Consider the following 19,117-nt stretch of genomic DNA (forward strand, 5'->3'; position numbering starts at 1 on the left):
TCAAAATTATAGAGGTATTCCGTCCCTTTTACGGGCTGCTGGGGCTAAAAACATAAATATCTTTAAACAACTTCTTTTTACGATTCGCTCGATTGATCTTCATCAAACGTGGTCTGTACAGTCTTTATAAGGGCCTCTTCAAAGTTTGTTCCAACGGGGACCTTGGCCTCTTTTAGAGGTTGCTAGAGCTAAAAATTAAAAAAAAACTTTCATGACCTCCTCATGAACTGTTAGGTGGATGGTCTGTAGTATCATTGTACGATCCTCTCTCCACGTTTTCAAAATGGTAGCACTTGGGGCCCCTTTAAAAGGCCACTAGTTTATACTTAACACATTTGTTACCTCTCATAATTTAGAGTGTCATTGTATTTTCAAGGTAAAACTGTCAAGGTCAGATGAGCAATTGAGGACAACTACGGCCCTCTTGTTATGAACAAATGATGTAAATTGAAGAGTGGTCTTTTTGTGTCCCAATAAGGCACTTATTTAAGTTTTCATCTGTTTGTCACCTTTGGGTTTCCGTTAGAAAATACATAAGCAATAATAAAACATGAAATTTCACAGTATACCAATAAATCTGAACTAGATATTAAAGAAGTGTAAATAAACAGAAGAAACAATTAATGATTGCAGTTTAAAGTTACAGATTTTCACACACCTGTTAGCTGTACTGATTGCTAGGGGTAATTAAAGGATTAACAGATTTTGATCAGTGCAGGGTATCTTCAAATGAAATATTTGCTGTTGATGAAACAACTTTGATTACCTTGCAAGCCAATTTATTGATATGCACAAAGTTTAACTCTGCCAATTAGATATCAAAACAAAATTGTGGATAGAAAATATGTGGAAACCGACTGTTGACCTGCTTAAATTGTAATATACTCAATTTTCTGATATTTTTATTTACCCGATATTGTAAAATCAGTTAAATTCTTGGAAGACTCTGTTTATGTTTGCTGTCAACGCATGAAATTCAATCCCAATGAACAGATACAATTCCTATTTATTTATATTTAAATTTTCAGACATACATCATGCTGATGATTAGCAGTAGTACAAGCATTTTATTGAAAACCGAGGACCGAGCCAATTAAAAGTCCAGGTAGTGCAAAAGAATAAACATTCTCCATATAATCTGGACCCCAATGGCTTTGCAGATCTTTTGTCTTTAACTGGAAAACGTACAGCATAAAGAAAAGAAAAAAAATTCGCTAGACAGGGAAACATTCCAAAAACGATGGTTTTTGTTTTTCTTTTGCCATATATATAATTCTTTAAATAACAACAATTAGTCTGACAACAGTAGTTTAGACCCTTTTAAATATTAATGTAATAAAATTACCAGCAGCATTAACTGGAAGATATACCTAAATAAGTCTTGGTTTGAAACATGAATTTGTAAAAAAAAAAATGTGCTAATAAATAGTAAATTTTGTATTCTCAAAAACAGCTCCAGCACGATTTGTTCAAGAACCTTAGTCAAGGTCATTTACAGATCTGATACAGTTATACTACAGAGCTTGAGGTTTCTGCATTCGACAGTTTTCAAGTAATGAAAATGTGGTCTTTACCAAATCAGTAAGCATCTTCATCCAACATGGTTGTCATACACACTTAATTTTTCTTTAGTTCGAGTGATATAGTACCGACCAGCAATTTTCATAGCCATGATCAGTGCCATTCACAGACCATAATGCAATAATCCCATTTAATTTTACTTCAGTTAATCTTAAACTGGTGGGAAATCACCACACTACTTTAAGTAGAGTGACCTTTACCTTCTGTTCCAGTGCTGGTTCGAAACCTTACATGGAGATTAGGATCTTTCACATGACAAGCCATCCAGCCGGTTTATGTGATAATGTCAATGTTCCTATCCAAATGCCCACCTTAGCCTAAAATAATGCCTGGAAGGGCATCTATGGTCTTCCTTCTCAAAAACTGGAATATCATCACATGATGTAACTGTGTCGGTACAACATTAAACCAAACAGAGAACTTTACCTTGTTCTTACTACAATGCGGGGTCATATATATTCATCATTTTCGGTCACTGAATCCCAGTAAGATACATCTTCTCCAGACTGGTAACCAAGTATCCCAGAACCAAGGTCAGACTGGTTCCTAAATATCAACAGTGTCAAAACTGAGCACTTAAAACTGTATTGATATTTTAAGTATCTACTTGAAGCATGTTCAAAATCTATGTTGATATGTCACTGTGCATATCCATGATAAACTTCAGTTATGGAATGCACTGTTGACCAATTTGGTGACCATTTTGAGCAGCATATGCCAGTTTCTACATATAACAATTATTGAGAAAGCTCCGGCTCTTTTTTTCCAACATTTCAAAGGCTGATGCAACCATCCCAAAAATAAGCAAAACTTCAGTAGGGTTTTCATACAAAATTAAATACGACAGCCTGAAGAGTTTGTTAACCTCTTTGTGCAACTTGTTGCATGTACAGTATATAAATCTTTCAGTCTCCATTTTCCTGGAAGCTGAAACAGAGGCTCTCCTGGGACACTTGTACTTTGCTAACAAGTTGAACAAAAACATATGGGCAGGAAAAACTATACTGCATTTTTTTTGTCCAATTCTGTTCTTTTTTATTTGACTCCTATGCTGCATTTATGCAAAAACAGTCACACTGTTAACAAAATGCAAATTCATCAGTATAACATGATCAAGAAATGGGTGACACTAAGTACAAGTGTTCTATGTATATACATATAAACCATGTAAAAGTTAGCACTTAACAGTCTCTCATATAGTTCAACAAATACCATAAAAATTTAAGCACTAAATTATTTCATGCATTTCCTTCACAAGTCTCTGCTTTCTTAACTAATTCTTTTAACTAAAGTAGTTATATTTAACCTCAATCATAACATGTAAGAAATACTAAAACTGTTAACACTGGTATTCCAGACATATTATGAATTCTTAACTGCTACATCATGATGTCAGAAATATTGTCACAACAAAACACTACAGTATTTCAGGTATGACAATAGTTAAGAATTCTTAAATGCTATGTCATACCAGAACAAAAGACGTTCAAATTCCAGAACAAATTTTTTGAACAATTTCTACCTTTAGTAACAGTGACCTTCACCCAAGTAGCTACCAATACAATCCCATTGTTTCTGTCCTGTTAAGCTACCTACATACAAAGTTCCACTGCTAAATCTCATTCCCAATTATAAGAGTTATTAAGCAGAAGTCATTTTTATCCATTTCTATTAACAAGAAACTCTACTATACATTCTACGTTCTTCGTATTAGCTTGCTATTCATCAAGTTTGGTGACAGCATGTCAAGTTAAAGCTTGAACTGTGATCAGAACCACTACTCAGCCACTGCCCTCCAAAATTTTAACATTCAAAACAGTAAAATACATTAAGGTCTTAACCCACTACGCCACTGTGGATTTTTTAAAGTATGGAAACTAAGTGAGTTATGCAACCCTTGATCATACTGACCCCATAAGCAATCCCAACCTTGCTTTTTCTATAAGCTACCTATTTGAATAAATATGAATTAGAACTGGTTACTGAGCAGAGACCTTAATTCTATTTTCAGTAACAGTGACCCTGACCTTGATTCTCCAGACCCCAAATACAATCCTAATCTTGGTCTTGCTAAAAGCTACCTAATGACCAAGTTTTATTTCAAAATCTAAACCCAAACTTACTTAAGCTGCCTATCGAGACCACCAAAAAAAAATCCCTAATGTGTGGGTTTTCACCTTTGAAAAATCTCATTAAATATTGTACCTATAAACATTGAATGAAGTCTCAAGGGCAAAATCGTCACTAGAAACACTATATTATTTCAGGTAATATATCGTCACTGGAAACACTATATTATTTCAGGTAATATATCGTCTCAATCTCAATTTTATATCAAAAATATTGTCACTGTTAACAATATAGTATTTCATGTATGACAGTAGTTGTGAAGTCTCTGTTCCCAGTATTTTTTTTGGTTGACTTGCAAGTTCATTTAGCTCTTCCATGTCAAGTCAGATGTTACGTTTTTCCTCTGGTTCTCTGAAAAAACAAGTATGATAAAATTTATGTGATGAAAATACAATCATCTACACACAATAGTCTAATAATCAACATGAAATTATTGTAAAAGGAAAGAAAATTTCCACTCTGAAAAAAAATTAAACACTGGCGCTTGAATTTCTATCGATATATGTATTATCATATCCCACAAAGTATATTATTATACCTCATATAAATGTCCAATGCAAATTTTCCATTAGTTTAACTTGAATAATATATCATATTCCCCAGTAATTTTATAACTCATGCGCAAAATCGTTATTTTCAATTTCTGCACTGGTGAAATGATCCATAATTTCATATCACATGCGCAACAGCGTTATTTTGCTTTTCTGCGCATGTGATATTATTTTTTCATAATAACATTGATAACTGAGTCAACAGTTTTCAGACGAGGCGCTAATATAATTATATTTTAGGATTAAATTACCATTTTCTGGTGCTCTTGCATGTGCGAACCCGGCCAAATTTTCTCTTTTATGCTACATGCAAAATATTTCGAAAACAACTTTCATCAAATATTGAATCGAAACTACCACCATGAGATTGGAAATGATCTAACTAAGAAAATGAGTGTTCACACTTAAATGTTTCGTTTAGAAAAAAGAAAGTTATCGCCGTTTTTCGAATGCCAATGATTGACGCAACATTGAAATATTAGAATAAGTATAGGGGTAAATTTATCAAAAAGTCTTATTACACAGCAAAGTCACCACAAATTATGAGTGCTAACAAGTAAAGACTAGATTTAATTCTGTCTTCATTATTTGGTTAGTAATTACTTTTTAATGTTAAATAAATAATTATGTTGATTTTCCAGTAAATGTTTTTGACCCTTATAATCTTTCGGTATAATAAAATAAATATTCAGGGGTCCTGAAATATTTTCAGAGTCTACTTGTCCAGGGACAAGTTGGGCCCACAAATCCACTTGTCCGTACCAAAGAAGAACTTGTCCGTACTTTTTAGTTTAAAAGGAAAGTATCAGCATTATCATTACTAAATAAACAAATAATACAAACATACACTTCTGTTGACTTCTATTTTGACTTGTATAAAGTTTTTATGTTATGACTAGAACCATCCATTTGAAAATATGTTATAACTAGCAAGCTAAGCGACTAGAACATCCACTTGAAAATGTGTTATGACTAGCAAGCTAAGTGACTAGAACATCCACTTGAAAGTATGTTATGACTAGCAAGTTTAGTGAGTAGAGAATAATTATGAACACTTGTACACATGCCACTGACAAAAATAATCTCAGTATGCCTAGAATTTCTACCCTGGTCCCATAACATTCACTAAAATACTGCACTGGTCTTTCAGGGGTCCTGAAATCAGCTGTCCGAGTTGTTAAATGTCAAAACAATCGACTCGAAAAATTAAGCCACAAATTTTGGCTACTAAACTTTTTTACATAGTGCCAACCTAGCTAATCGATTTTCTGAAAATCAAAAATGAAAGTAGATAACGGGAATCCCCAGACTGGCACTCATTTTCAACTTCACGGTATAATTTTCCAATAATTATCATTAAATGTAGTAAACCAGTCCATGTGTCTATAAATGGCTGCATACACTTTTGTTTTGATAATTTAAGGGTCATAAATGATCACAAACAGATTAGATATTGCCTTTAGGCATGCGGAAATCACAGATGACGTCGATTAGTTTTGTTTTCATAAAATGTTTACCACGGAAATTTTACTTGTCCCCGGACAAGCCAGTTTCTAAAAACTGATTGTCCGGACCAAGGAATCCACGAATCGGACAACTCGGACAGCTCATTTCAGGACCCCTGAATATTGCATTCCTGAGAGGGTGATATGAAAAATGTTCACCCCTCGAAATACGAATATAGACCTCGGCTGGCGCCTCGGTCGATATTCATATATCTCGCAGTGAACATTTTTCATATCACCCTCTCAGGAATGCAATATTTATATACTATGAGATATATTTTTACTGATATGAGCTTCAAACATCTGAGCTCATTCAATAGTTGTGAATCATGGCACTAAATTCAAAGGAAACCATTTTAAAAACATGGCACTGCTTTCAAATTCCACTTACTTAAGTACATATAAATAAAAACAAGAGCTGTCGGAGGACAGCAACGCTCGACTATTCAACAGCCTTGTCAATTGAATTAATACGGAAGTCGAAAAAGGGGCATAATTTTGTACATATTGGGAAAAAGGGTTATGGAACCTTCACAGTGCTTATCAGCTAATAAAGTGAACAAGTGCGTGAAGTTTCAATCCTTTCCCATAGGTGGATACTGAAATACCAGCTTACATACAAAAACTTAACCAAAAACTGCTAAGTTGAAAAAGGGGCATAATTTTGAAAAATATGCAAAGTAGAGTTATGGGACCTACACAGTGCATGTCAGATCATGACTGTGAACAAGTGTGTGAAGTTTCGATCCATTCCCACAAGTGGTTACTGAAATACCAGCTTACATACAAAACCTTAACCAACAATTTCCAAGTCGAAAAGGGGCATAATTTTGTAAAAAAGCAAAATACAGTTATGGAACCTGTGCAATATAGGTCAGTTTATCACAGTGAATAAGTGTGTGAAGTTTCAATCCATTCCCACAAGTGGTTACTGAGATACCAGCTTACATACAAAACCTTAACCAAGAATTTCTAAGTGGAAAAAGGGGCATAATTTTGTAAAAAAGCAAAATACAGTTATGGAACCTTTGCAATGTAGGTCAGTTTATCACAGTGAATAAGTGTGTGAAGTTTCAATCCATTCCCACAAGTGGTTACTGAGATACCAGCTTACATACAAAACCTTAACCAAGCATTTCTAAGTCGAAAAAGGGGCATAATTCTGTAAAAAAGCAAAATAGAGTTATGGAACCTTTGCAATGTAGGTCAGTATATCACAGTTAATAAGTGTGTGAAGTTTCAATCCATTCCCACAAGTGGTTACTGAGATATCAGCTTACATACAAAACCTTAACCAAATTGGGACGCCGACGCGGACGCATGGGTGAGTCCAAAAGCTCTACTATTCTTTGAATAGTCGAGCTAATTATTGGGTGCTAAATATCAGCAAGTAAACTTATACCAACAACAAATACATTTGTGCCAAATGAATGTCAATAACATTTCATATTTTCTATACTGCTGAGCTTGGAAATAGTGTACATACTAATAAGTAAAGACATTCTAGTTTTGCCTTTATCATTCAACATCTACCTCATATCCTTTATCTTCAGGTTCTGATTTCACTGCTGTGACAGCTACATCTACAGCATCTCCATGTGGTGAAGGATTCCTGTGCCCTGGTGACGGGTTACGTAACTGTGGTGACGGGTTCCGCAGAATATCTGGGTTCCTCCTCCTTGGTACAGGCGGTAAATCTGATAAATCTATAGAATCTCCAGGCTCTGGGTTCAGCGCAGCCATCCTAGTATCGCGAGATTCACGCCTGTCGCGACCCTCTGCTCTACTTTCCCTTCTCTCACGAGGAGGCTCTGAAATAAGAATGTTTTATTTTGTATAAAAATGAAATATGTTGTCCTTTTAGACTCTGGAACAAAAAGAAATCCTGATCCTGTTTTGATAATTGATAAAGTCACTACACTTTGTGTAATGTACAAAAATCACCAGAAGATGACCAGTATGACTGCCTTGGCAATACCAGATTATATTCTTCATTTAATTTGAAATAAGAGGACCCAGTGTTTAGCATTCTTTGGTAAAATCAATCTATTACTACACAGTCCTTCAAGGTACCAAAACGCTTTTCAAACAAGAGGGCCATGATGGCCCTAGACTGCTCACCTGCTTGAACAGTTTTTCAAGATAATTATGCAAGAAAAATGTCTGAGAAATTATTACGAAAAAGTACATTTGTACAATCTTCATAAAGGGCCAGCATTTTCTGACAATGATTTTAAAATTGGGCATGCTGTTTCTGACAAGAACATTTATAAAGTTTCCAATGTATACATAAAAGAGAGAAGTGACCACATCAACTTGTGGCCATGTTTTTTGATGAATCAAAATAATCTGAACACTCTTGGTAGAGGGTCACACAAGGACAACTATTTCAAAATCAGGCCAGAGTTTCTTACCAGATTTTTAAATTCTCCACATTATACATGTAAGGAAAAGTGATCACACCCACGGCAGCCATGTTTTTTGACAAATCGGGATAAACTAAACAATCTTGGTAGAGGGTTACATAAGGACAATTTGTGTGAAATTATTTCAAAATCGGACCAGCCATTTAGGAGATGTATTTCGAAGACTTTGTTCTATTTTTAGCTCCTATGTGCAACCATCTGAACAACTTTGGAAGAGAACAACTCCAAAACATCCAGGCCAAGTTTCATCAACTTCCACCAAATGGTTTCAAAGGTGATGCTGTTTAAAGAAATGCGTGTATGGACGGACAGCGATCACAACAGCTCACCCCGAGCACTACGCACTCAGGTGGGAACAGTTCTAATTACATTTTAGGCCGAAAGACAGGACCTATAACTTTATTAACACTTTATATTTAACCGACAGCAGCCATTGTTTTACCTGATGGATCACCAGCACTTCCATGCTTGATAAAAACGGGTTCACTTGGATCCACTACATCCTGTTTAGCAGGTACCCTGTTCTCCTTGGATGGGCGCTCTCTCTCCCTACTTCTTGAACGCTCCCTGTCACGATCTCTTGATCGTGCCCGCTCCTGTATAGATTGGCAAAATAGAACCATATCACACTGAATTCTACGCTAAAGGATGTATTTTTCCCTTATTCGACATTACAGAGCATTATGTCATCTTATTATCAAAATGACTTTTGGTATATTTCAGATCACTCTGCACTATTGAATCAAATGTAGAATTTTATCAAACCACATTGTTTTTTTTAAAGAATCATTGTACCTGAAGGAAATTCAACCTGTAAGAAAGACAGGGTGCTCTGCCTGATCTTTTATTAGACCAATTTGAAAATTTTTGTGTACATAAAGTTCCGGAATGTGTTTAATTTAACTATTGGCAGAGCTGATATAGATTTAACTGTCAATCATATGACTAAATAAGATGTGTAGGTCAATGTCCTTATATTTTCATAATTCAACAAATATCAAATAAGAATCCTGTGTGTGTGTGTTCCGGTTTAACATCTTTTTCAACAATTTTTCAAATAAGAATCCTGACACTGTTGCTTATTACATGTTATTATGTTGAACTATTTTACATCAAAACCTTCTTGTGGTTAAAATTAACCTTTAGAAAGACAGCAGCAATGCGTTTAAAACTTAATGCATTGGATAATATAGATTCTTGAAAACATTTATGTTACCCATATAAGGCACGGTTTTCCAGTTATTGATCAAAAATGAAGAGTGACAAATGGACAGACAGACAGATGGACATTTTAAGGCCCCTGTGACCTTGATCTTTGATCGAGTGACCCCAAAAACAATGGGGGTCATGTGCTCTGTAAGCCCTTCCACCCTATGAAGTTTCAACATCCTGGGTCAAGTTCTTCTCCAGTTATTGATCAGAAATGGTTTTCCATGTTCAGGCCGCTGTGACCTTCACCTTTGATCAAGTGATCCCGAAATCTATAGGGGTCATCTACTCTGCATGTCCTTCATCCTATTAAGTTTCAACATTCTGGGTCAAGCGCTTCTCGAGTTACTGATCAGAAACAGTTTTCCATGTTCAATACCCTATGATCTTCACCTTTGATCGTGTGATCCCAAAAACATTTGGGGTCATCTACTCTGTAAGCCCTATCACTCTATGATGTTTGAAGGCTCTAGGTCAAATAGTTCTCCAGTTATTGATCGGAAATGGTGTGATGGACAGTTGGACGGACAGGGCAAAAACAATTTGTCTCCCCCTGTGTGCCAACATTCTATGCATTTTATGACCATATTATATCTATGGACAATATATTCATTCTGTCAGCTTTTCACACTTTTTATACTCAATACGTTGTTAGATCCCAGGCTCAAACACCAACCAATCTCTTGGGATTTTGCAGATGTTATAACATGAAAAACAAATTATCCCCACATTAAGAACCAATTTTCACAATTAATTTTGTTATTGCTTTATATCCAGATGCACATTTTTTATCATACTACGCGGAAATGAAGATATTAAAATTTTTCACCAAAAACTGTAACATAGCTTACAGAACTGAAAACACAAAATTAAACTAATACTTACATCTCTTCTTTTGTCTTTTCTTCTGTCATTATCCGATTTCTGAAAACAGGCAGTTAGAATGATTTAAGTTTGCATTGTTCTTGCTTCAGAATCTTTTTACTTATCAATACATTAGGTATTTTATATGAAGAAGAAAATCAAACACCTGTCATGAACCTTGTTGTCATGCATTATGTTAGTTTCTTTTTAGTTGCCATTTTCCATATAAATGGATTAAACGTATTATTATTTCAACAGTATATTTCAAGTTTTTAAGTACACTACCAATTTCAAGTACTTATCAGAAAACTCAATGGCTGTCAATTTGTTATTTGAAGATCACTGTGATCAATAGAGTGATACATATATATTTTAAGAGAATTTTGAATCATAAAGAATGCCATACATCTAAGTCACGATCTTTCTGCGCTGCTCTTGCCTCGGCCTCTCGTCTGATCCTCATCATTTCCTCTGCCTCCTTCTTCAGCCTCTCCTCCTTGGCTTCCTGAGCTGCCCTTGCCTCAGCCTCGCGTTTCTCAATCATTGGGTCAGTCTCTAACACTTGTACAATGGCTGGGGATAGGTGAGATCTCTGAAATATAAACCAAGCATTAAAACATTGTCTTTGAATAGATTTTGTAGATGCATTTAATCCATGGAAGAATTATTAAAAATGCTGCTTTCATATAATTAACTATTAAGGGTAAAGATTTTTCAAAACTCTTCTTAGCAGTAAAATTTCAAATGGTGTATTATCTAAACAAAACAAAATGAGTTGCTATCAAACTGTGATTTCCAATGGCTTTAATATCGACTGACCAAGAGCTGATGATTCTCAGTAAAGGCCATATGGCGACTTTCCAGCTCTTGAAGGTAGAGGATGATGCTTCAAAATTTATCTTTCTATACTTTACTAGTCATGAATATAGCAGTCTACAATAAAGGACAGGGTGTTTGATATTTCTCGTACCTGCGTGTCAGTGAGTTTATTGACATGGCTTAACAAAGGTTCTTGTAGATCTGGGCAGATCTGGAACACGTCCTTTAGTTGTTCTGCTGGCAGCTGTAACAGTACCTGGAATGACTGAGGCTTTGTACGCTGACAACATCGTACAAATCCTTCCCATACTTTCTTCTGCTTCCAAACCTGTGAAGGTTAGAGATAACATTTATGCAGTTACAATAGACTACCTTCATGTTATTTAAGAACAATTCTACTTCTAATTAGAAACTGTTATATGTTTTGAATAATTTGTTGTATCTGTTTTTAGCTCAAATATGATGAAAACTAGCAGATTATTTGAAAGAAACTCTTAAACCTGCTTCCTAGAAAAAGCAGTACTAGTGCCATAAGATAGCAAGGTGAATCATTCAGATGTTGAGTCTACAAATACTGTACCTAGTACATATCTTATCCCAGAAACAAATATTGTTTTAAAGTTAAAGGAATTCAGAGCGTTCATTCAATATAATCTGACCACAACACATACCTTTAAAATCGAAAAAGATCTCTTTTAAAATAAAACAAGGCAGTCTGAAGGACAGCTAAATCCCCCGCCACCGCTATGGATAGTGAAAGGGTAAACCTTTGATTTTAGCTGTGACCTTGACCTTGAACTGACATGGCTGACTCATGAATTATGCACAACGTCTTGATGAGGTGATCATTTGACCCAAGTTTCATGAAAATCCTTCAAGGGGTTTAGGAGATACAGAGCTGAAACCTTTGACCTTCAGTTGTGACCTTGACCTTGAGTTGACATGGCTGACTCATGAGTTCTTGATGAGGTGATCATTTGACCCAAGTTTGATGAAAATCCTTCAAGGGGATACAGAGTGGAGATACCTTCAAGGAGATACAGAGTGGACACAAAATGGAAGGCTCAAACCTTCGACCCTTAGTTGTGACCTTGACCTTGAGCTGGCATGGTTGACTCATAATTTCTGCAAATCTTTTTGATGAGGTAATCATTTTACCCAAGTTTTATAAAATTCCTTCAAGGGGTTTAGCGGACACGAAATGGAAGGCTCAAACCTTTGATCTTCAGTTGTGTCCTTGACTTTGAGCCGACATGGCTGACTCATAAGTTCTGCACATCGCCTTCATGAGGTGATCGTTTGACCCAAGTTTGATGAAAATCCTTCAAGGAGTTTAGGAGATATAGAGCGGACACAAAATGGAAGGCTCAAACCTTTGACCCTAAGTTGTGACCTTGACCTTGAGCCGGCATGACTGACTCATGAGTTCTGCACATTGTCTTGATGAGGTGATCATTTGACCCAAGTTTGATAAAATTCCTTCAAGGGGTTTAGAGGAGATATAGAGCAGACACAAAATGGAAGGCTCAAACCTTTGACCTCGAGTTGTGACCTTGACCCGACAAGGCTGACCCATGGGTTCTGCACACTGTCTTGATGAGGTGATCATTTGACCCAAGTTTCATGAAAATCCTTCAAGGAGTTTAGAAGATACAGAGCGGACACAAAATGGAAGGCTCAAAACCTTTGACCCTAAGTTGTGACCTTGACCTTGAGCCAGCATGGCTGACTCATGGGTTCTGCACATCGTCTTGACGAGGTGATCATTTGACTCAAGTTTTATAAAATTCCTTCAAGGGGTTTATGAGATATAGAGCGGACACAAAATGGCAGGCTCAAACCTTTGACCTTGAGTTATGACCTTGACCTTGAACCGACAAGGCTGACTCATGGGTTCTGCACATCGTCTTGATGAGGTGATCATTTGACCCAAGTTTCATGAAAATCCTTCAAGGGGTTTAGGAGTTATGGACCGGACACGATTTTGTTACGGACGGAAGGATGGAAAGAAGGACGGACGGAAGGACGGACGCAGACCATTCCTATAATCCCTCCGCCACTGCGGGGGATTAACTAAAACTGCTTTTGAAAAGCGCATGTCTCCCACAACTGCCTAATTATCTGAACCATGCACCAAGACTTCAACTGCCGTATCAGACTTTCAATTCTTTGATTATCAAAAACAAGTTTCAAGGGCCAAAATTCCGAAGTGCCTGGGCCAATTTGGCTAGTTATCAAACTTGGCCGAGGACTTATTGACAAACACATTTTGTTCAAGTTTGGTGAAGATCAGATGAGAAATGTTCAACTTCGGGTGCAGACAAGATTTGTGACAGACTGTTTGTTTGTTTTGGGTTAAATGCCGTTTTTCAACAGTATTTCAGCCATGTAACGGCGGGCAGTTAACCTAACCAGTGTTCCTGGATTCTGTACCAGTACAAACCTGTTCTCCGCAAGTAACTGCCAACTTTCCCACAGACAGACAGACAGGAGTAAATCAATATGTCTCCTACACCACTGTGTAGTGGGAGACATAATTACTTTGACAGAGGAATCACTATTTTACCTGTTTTAAGATAAGCCTTTGTAATATATTGAGGACTAGTCCAAGCAACCTTGGGTACATTGACAATGCCTGTAGAACAGTTCGCATGAATAGTGTTGGCAGAGGTGTCCGTTCCATTAAATTCTGCATTACGAGAGCCAAGACTTCCTGTGTGTAGATCTTCTTCTCTCCAAAACAAAGGTTGGTGGCTGTATAATTCGAATCATTACATCTTATACATATATTCAAAATACTGTAGTATGACACTATTGCAACATTTTATGATTAAAGCTAACTAAACGAAATTTAAAACAAGAATATTTGTCTTCAGTCTGAAAAAGAGTGCCAAACTGCCATAATATATGCTGGTCAAAGGAAATTTTTATTTTTACTCGACAATTTTCACCATTTTGATAAATTCAAGGACCATAATTTCTTAGCAACAAAGACAATCCAGCTGGTTATTTAAGGAAATATTCCCACTAACATTCGTACTAAATCTGGTGAACACTGGATTAGAACTGCTTAAGTACTTACGTCGCTGCCGTCATTTTTTTTAAAGTGATGCAAGGGTCGTAACTCAGGATCTGGTGGGAGTATCCTTCTCTTATGAACATGTCCAAGATATTATGCCAATAAACTTTAAGACTAGTTTGGTGAACACTGAATAAGAACTGCTCATGTCTAAGAGCAGAGACTGTCAATTTGCAACTTTGAGTAATTCAAGGACCATAACTCCAGAGGCTTGGAGGAATCAGCTGCCACTGTGACAATCTAGATGGTTATCCAACTTGGTCAAGATATTATGACTTTAAATATTGTGACCAATTTGGTGAAAATTGGATAAGAACTACTCAAGTTTGAGAGAGGACATTCAAGAGCAGAACTCCAGAGGCTTGTTAATTCAGCTAGTTATCAAACTTGCCTGGGATATTATGCCTACAAGCATTGTGACTAAGCTTTGTGAACACTGGATAAGAACTACTTGATAGACATCATTTACTGTCAATTTTTTGCAATCTTAGCTATTCAATGGCCGTAATTCTAGAGCCACTGGGACAACCTAGCTGACTGTTGAACTTAGCCAAGATATGCATATAAATGATGTTACCAAGTTTGGTGAATATTTGATAAGAACTGCTCAAGCTGAAAGCAAGCAACTTAATTGGACGCTGCCTGCCTAAAGTGATCAAGTAAAACGTTGTTTCATGGGTGTACAAAAGAAACATAGACCAACAATACTAAAGAAAGAAAATTACTTATGAATATTAAACCATTTATAAACTTTATCTATTAAAATGGTTTTATAAACAGCACTTGATGTATAAAATATAAAAAGACAGCACATTTTGTAGTTTCAAACCTTTAATGGTTGTTTTCATGTCCACTTTATCATCAAGGTTATGCAGGGCTACCAGCAGTTCAGCTGGGGTCAAAGGTGACTGGTAGGCCACATCTCCTGAAATATACATGTATAATGTCCCGAGTGTGTAATACACTTCGCTCAAAATAAATGTAGGAAAAAGATTAAGAACAGCAGACAGTTTACAAGAAAAAGAAGAAATAACAACAGATCTAGTTTACAAGAAAAAGAAGAAATAACAGATCTGTAAGACAGATGAAGTTAATTGTCATTCTTAAAATCAGTTTTCACTTCCTTAATGCAAATATATTTTATTTTGTAAAACAGATTTCCAACAAGTGGTCCCTTAAAAAACATAGTCAGCTAAACAGAAAATGCGATGTTTTCATGTTTCATAACTTCTCCTGCATAGACTATCAAAATCAAATTTGTTATTATTTTGCTTGGTTACATTTTATGCTTTCAAAGGGATATTCATGTAGATTTCTGTATTACGTATAACACAACACGATGAAATCCGGTGTGGATAATAACAAGAGGGCCATGATGGCCCTATATCGCTCACCAGAGTTGATCTGGCCTACTGACCTAGTTTTTGAAACCAAATGACCCAGTTTCGAATTTAACTAAGATCTCAAGAAAACATCTGACATTCATACAGATTGAGTCACAACTTTGCTTAGAGTGTTCCAACTTTTCTTGATTTGACAGTGACCTAGTTTGACCCAATGACAGATAACTGGCCTAGAGTCATCAAACAAACTTTACCAGTTCATAGACTGAGTCAATGTGCCTCTAAGGTTCACAACTTTTCCTTTGATCTGGCCTACTGATCTTGTTTTTGACCCCACATGACCCAGTTTCAAACTTGACCTAGAGATCATCAAGACAAACTCTGACAAAGTTTCATAAATATTGGGTCACAACTGTGGCCTCTAGAGTGTTCACAAGCTTTTCCTTTGATCTGGCCTACTGACCTAGTTTTTGACCCCACATGACCCAGTTTTGAACTTGACCTAGAGATCATCAAGACAAACATTCGGACCAAGTTTCATAAAGATTGAGTTAAAATTGTGGCCTCTAAAAGTGTTCACAAGCTTTTCCTTTGATTGGACCGGGTGACCTAGTTTTTGATACCACATGACCCAGATTCGAACTTGACCTAGAAATCATCAAGACAATCATTCTGACCAAGTTTCATAAATACTGGGTCACAACTGTGGCCTCTAGAGTGTTCACAAGCTTTTCCTTTGATCTGGCCTACTGACCTTGTTTTTGACCCCACATGACCCAGTTTCGAATTTGACCTAGAGATCATCAAGACTAACATTCTGACCAAGTTTCACAAAGATTGGGTCACAAATGTGGCCTCTAGAGTGTTCACAAGGCAAATGTTGATGGACGCCGGACAATGACCGGTCACAATAGCTCACCTTGAGCACTTTGTGCTCTGGTGAGCTAAAAAGTGAAATGAACAGATAGCATAGACAAAAAACAACTTGTGGGAGTTGTAATTTTTATTATTTCATAATCCTATTATAACACATGTGTCTGTATTATGCAGAAAAAAAAACATCAGTAAAAAAATCCTATAAATATTATATACCATGTCCTCCAAGCAATCTGTTGAAAACTTCTTTCACTACAACAGGATTCAGTTTGATCAGCTTGGGGAGTGCAGCAATTACTTCATCCTGCAATAAAACATAGTTCCCATTCTTATCATATATAAAATCCTATAATAAAATATAACATAGTTCCCATTCTTATCCAATAATAAACTGTGTCAAGTTTATAAGACTGATCATTGCTGTAACAATCAAAGCAAACAGTAAAATGTGTAATAATTTCAAATAAACTTCTTATACAATGTAATATATTCTTCTGTTCTCACCCATTATGTGTCTCTCTATATAAAAATACAATAGTGCTCTAACATAAAGAACAAGAGACTGCTTTCTATGCCATGATTTTATAATTAAAACAATAATACTTAATTACCAATATGAAAGATGATTAGTGCAAATAGATCACATAAATATTTGTTCTTTGTACACAAATTTATATCACACTGAGAATACCCCCAAGGCCTGAAACACAGTTAGTGAAGTGTTTACAAGGATGCATGACTGCATTGTTTCTACATTCTACAGACAGTGTCTACTTACAGTAAAAGGAGTATGTGTACAAACCTTGTTTAAACCTATAAGCACTGGTATAAGGAATCGTACATCAGGTACACGTTTATGGTACAGGTCACGTACACGCTCCACAAGCTCTGGAGATGGCGCAGCTGTAAAATAAGATCATAAAACTGTTGTTCAAGTGTTATATTGCTGTAGCAAAATCACTTTCACAGATTTTAATAATATAGAATCAACAAATAAATGGTAACATTGACTGTGACTATGTTTTGTTTTTACCACAAATGTCCCACATAGATATTTCAATTTTAATTCTGCTGAAAAAAAATTGCCTTGCATTACGGCCATGATAAAAGTAGTGGACACTCTGAAAGGCTACATCAGAATTTTGAAAAATACTCCAATTGGCACTCACTTATAGAGCCATTGTAGACTTCCAATATTAAAAATACGAAAGTATAACTGAACAAAAATCAACAACTGATTCAAACATCTAACAAAATGCCATTAATACTTAAAGTTTAACAATATTCTTACCCCATGATTGTGTCTTATCATCTCCTATACAGTATCAATTATGTGACTTAAACTATCAATTCAGACTCATTAAAATTTTTCACTGACCTGTCAATTTCTCAAGACTAAATTTATATACAATAAAATATTTAACAAGTGTGAAAAAAGAATCCATATTACATATATTTCATGAAAACTTAAGGAAGTTTCAATTTCAAAGACCAAGTGTGAGCATTGAGAAGAGGGTAATGATTAGAAAAGCAGCCACAAATACAGTAACAAAGCAAAGAGCTGTATCAAATTTGTCTTACCTTTATCAGTAAGTATATGTATAACTCTGGTGACTAGTGTTTCAGCTCCTTTAGGACAGTTCTCCACAAACAGCAACAACTCGGGAGAATCCATACCCATACCCTTCACCTGATATACAAGTCATAAAGTTATATGACAGGCAATACAAATGCAAAACTGAAATCATTGGATTAATATGTATACATATCTTACCTTGTATTGACAGGAATACCATAATAGACAACTCATTCAATTTTCCACTGATTAGGATTTTCATATTTAGTTAATTTGACCAACATATGTAATCTGAAGATATTACTTGAAAACTGCTACAGTATAAAATTTTACTTTCTCTTTAAAACTTCCCTTTAAGTACTTTTAAACAAGAAAATTTTATTTTGATGGTCAAATTTGTGATTGGACAATGTACCACAAAGATAATACAAATTAACAACTGAACTTTACTAGAAGTTCTTTTAATTTAAGAGATCAATACAGTATTGGATAAACTTACAGGTGCTTCTAACATTCTCAATATTGTCCTTTTAATATCTGCATTAGTGGATGTATACACTGTGGCCAGCCTGAAATATTGTTATAACATACTCATTTTCATTCTTCCTTAAGTTACATTGACGTTATCAATTTCATTCTGGCTGTTGAACTAATAAAATCTGTAAAAAGATCCTTTGTGAAAACATTTATATAATATTAATATGTGTATATACGTATGTAATTAAAAGATTATTAGTTTTGCATCAAGAAATATGCACTCCTTTAGCAAAATATTTTAAGCACACTCAATTCTATTGCTGAGCAAGGAGATTATTAACAAGGAATCCCCATTGATCAACTTGTCAGTTATTCAAGGCTATTTGCTCTTCTGGAAACAATGATTGAAATGCCAAAAATTAAAAAATAGCAAAAATGCCTCCAAAACTGTATGTGAAGAATTCCCATACAGCTCATTACAGAACCTATTACACTTCAGCTAATTAAAACAACACACAATTCATTATAGTTTATGAGAAATAAAGAATGAACATAAACTGAATAATTACTAACACAAAGGTTTATGTCTCTATTACAAGGATTAACATGATCATTCCACATTACACATTTTATATAAACTGTTAACATACATATGTCACAAGGCAAATCATACATTCCTAA

The 19,117-nt window shown here is 35.6% G+C and overlaps 1 protein-coding gene across 2 annotated transcripts in view; it reads right to left on the reverse strand.

The window, feature by feature from the left end:
* Positions 1 to 3,534: 3,534 nt before the first annotated feature.
* LOC123564358 (symplekin-like) overlaps positions 3,535 to 19,117 on the reverse strand; it is a 44,350-nt gene continuing 28,767 nt past the window's right edge. The window contains exons 24-36 of one of the 2 annotated variants that reach the window (XM_053517610.1): positions 18,459 to 18,528; positions 17,965 to 18,073; positions 17,675 to 17,698; positions 17,186 to 17,286; positions 16,600 to 16,687; positions 14,994 to 15,089; positions 13,652 to 13,839; positions 11,237 to 11,413; positions 10,673 to 10,858; positions 10,288 to 10,326; positions 8,636 to 8,789; positions 7,301 to 7,578; positions 3,535 to 4,062 (exon numbers count right to left, since the gene is read on the reverse strand). In XM_053517610.1, coding sequence (XP_053373585.1) covers positions 4,042 to 4,062; positions 7,301 to 7,578; positions 8,636 to 8,789; positions 10,288 to 10,326; positions 10,673 to 10,858; positions 11,237 to 11,413; positions 13,652 to 13,839; positions 14,994 to 15,089; positions 16,600 to 16,687; positions 17,186 to 17,286; positions 17,675 to 17,698; positions 17,965 to 18,073; positions 18,459 to 18,528 — 1,531 coding nt within the window. In that variant the 3' untranslated portion in view covers positions 3,535 to 4,041. The remainder of the gene's footprint in view (positions 4,063 to 7,300; positions 7,579 to 8,635; positions 8,790 to 10,287; positions 10,327 to 10,672; positions 10,859 to 11,236; positions 11,414 to 13,651; positions 13,840 to 14,993; positions 15,090 to 16,599; positions 16,688 to 17,185; positions 17,287 to 17,674; positions 17,699 to 17,964; positions 18,074 to 18,458; positions 18,529 to 19,117) is intronic. The other variant, XM_053517613.1, reaches the window with a different exon arrangement.

The sequence above is a fragment of the Mercenaria mercenaria genome, chromosome 1 (genome assembly GCF_021730395.1).
Source record: "Mercenaria mercenaria strain notata chromosome 1, MADL_Memer_1, whole genome shotgun sequence".
NCBI lineage: Eukaryota > Metazoa > Mollusca > Bivalvia > Venerida > Veneridae > Mercenaria > Mercenaria mercenaria.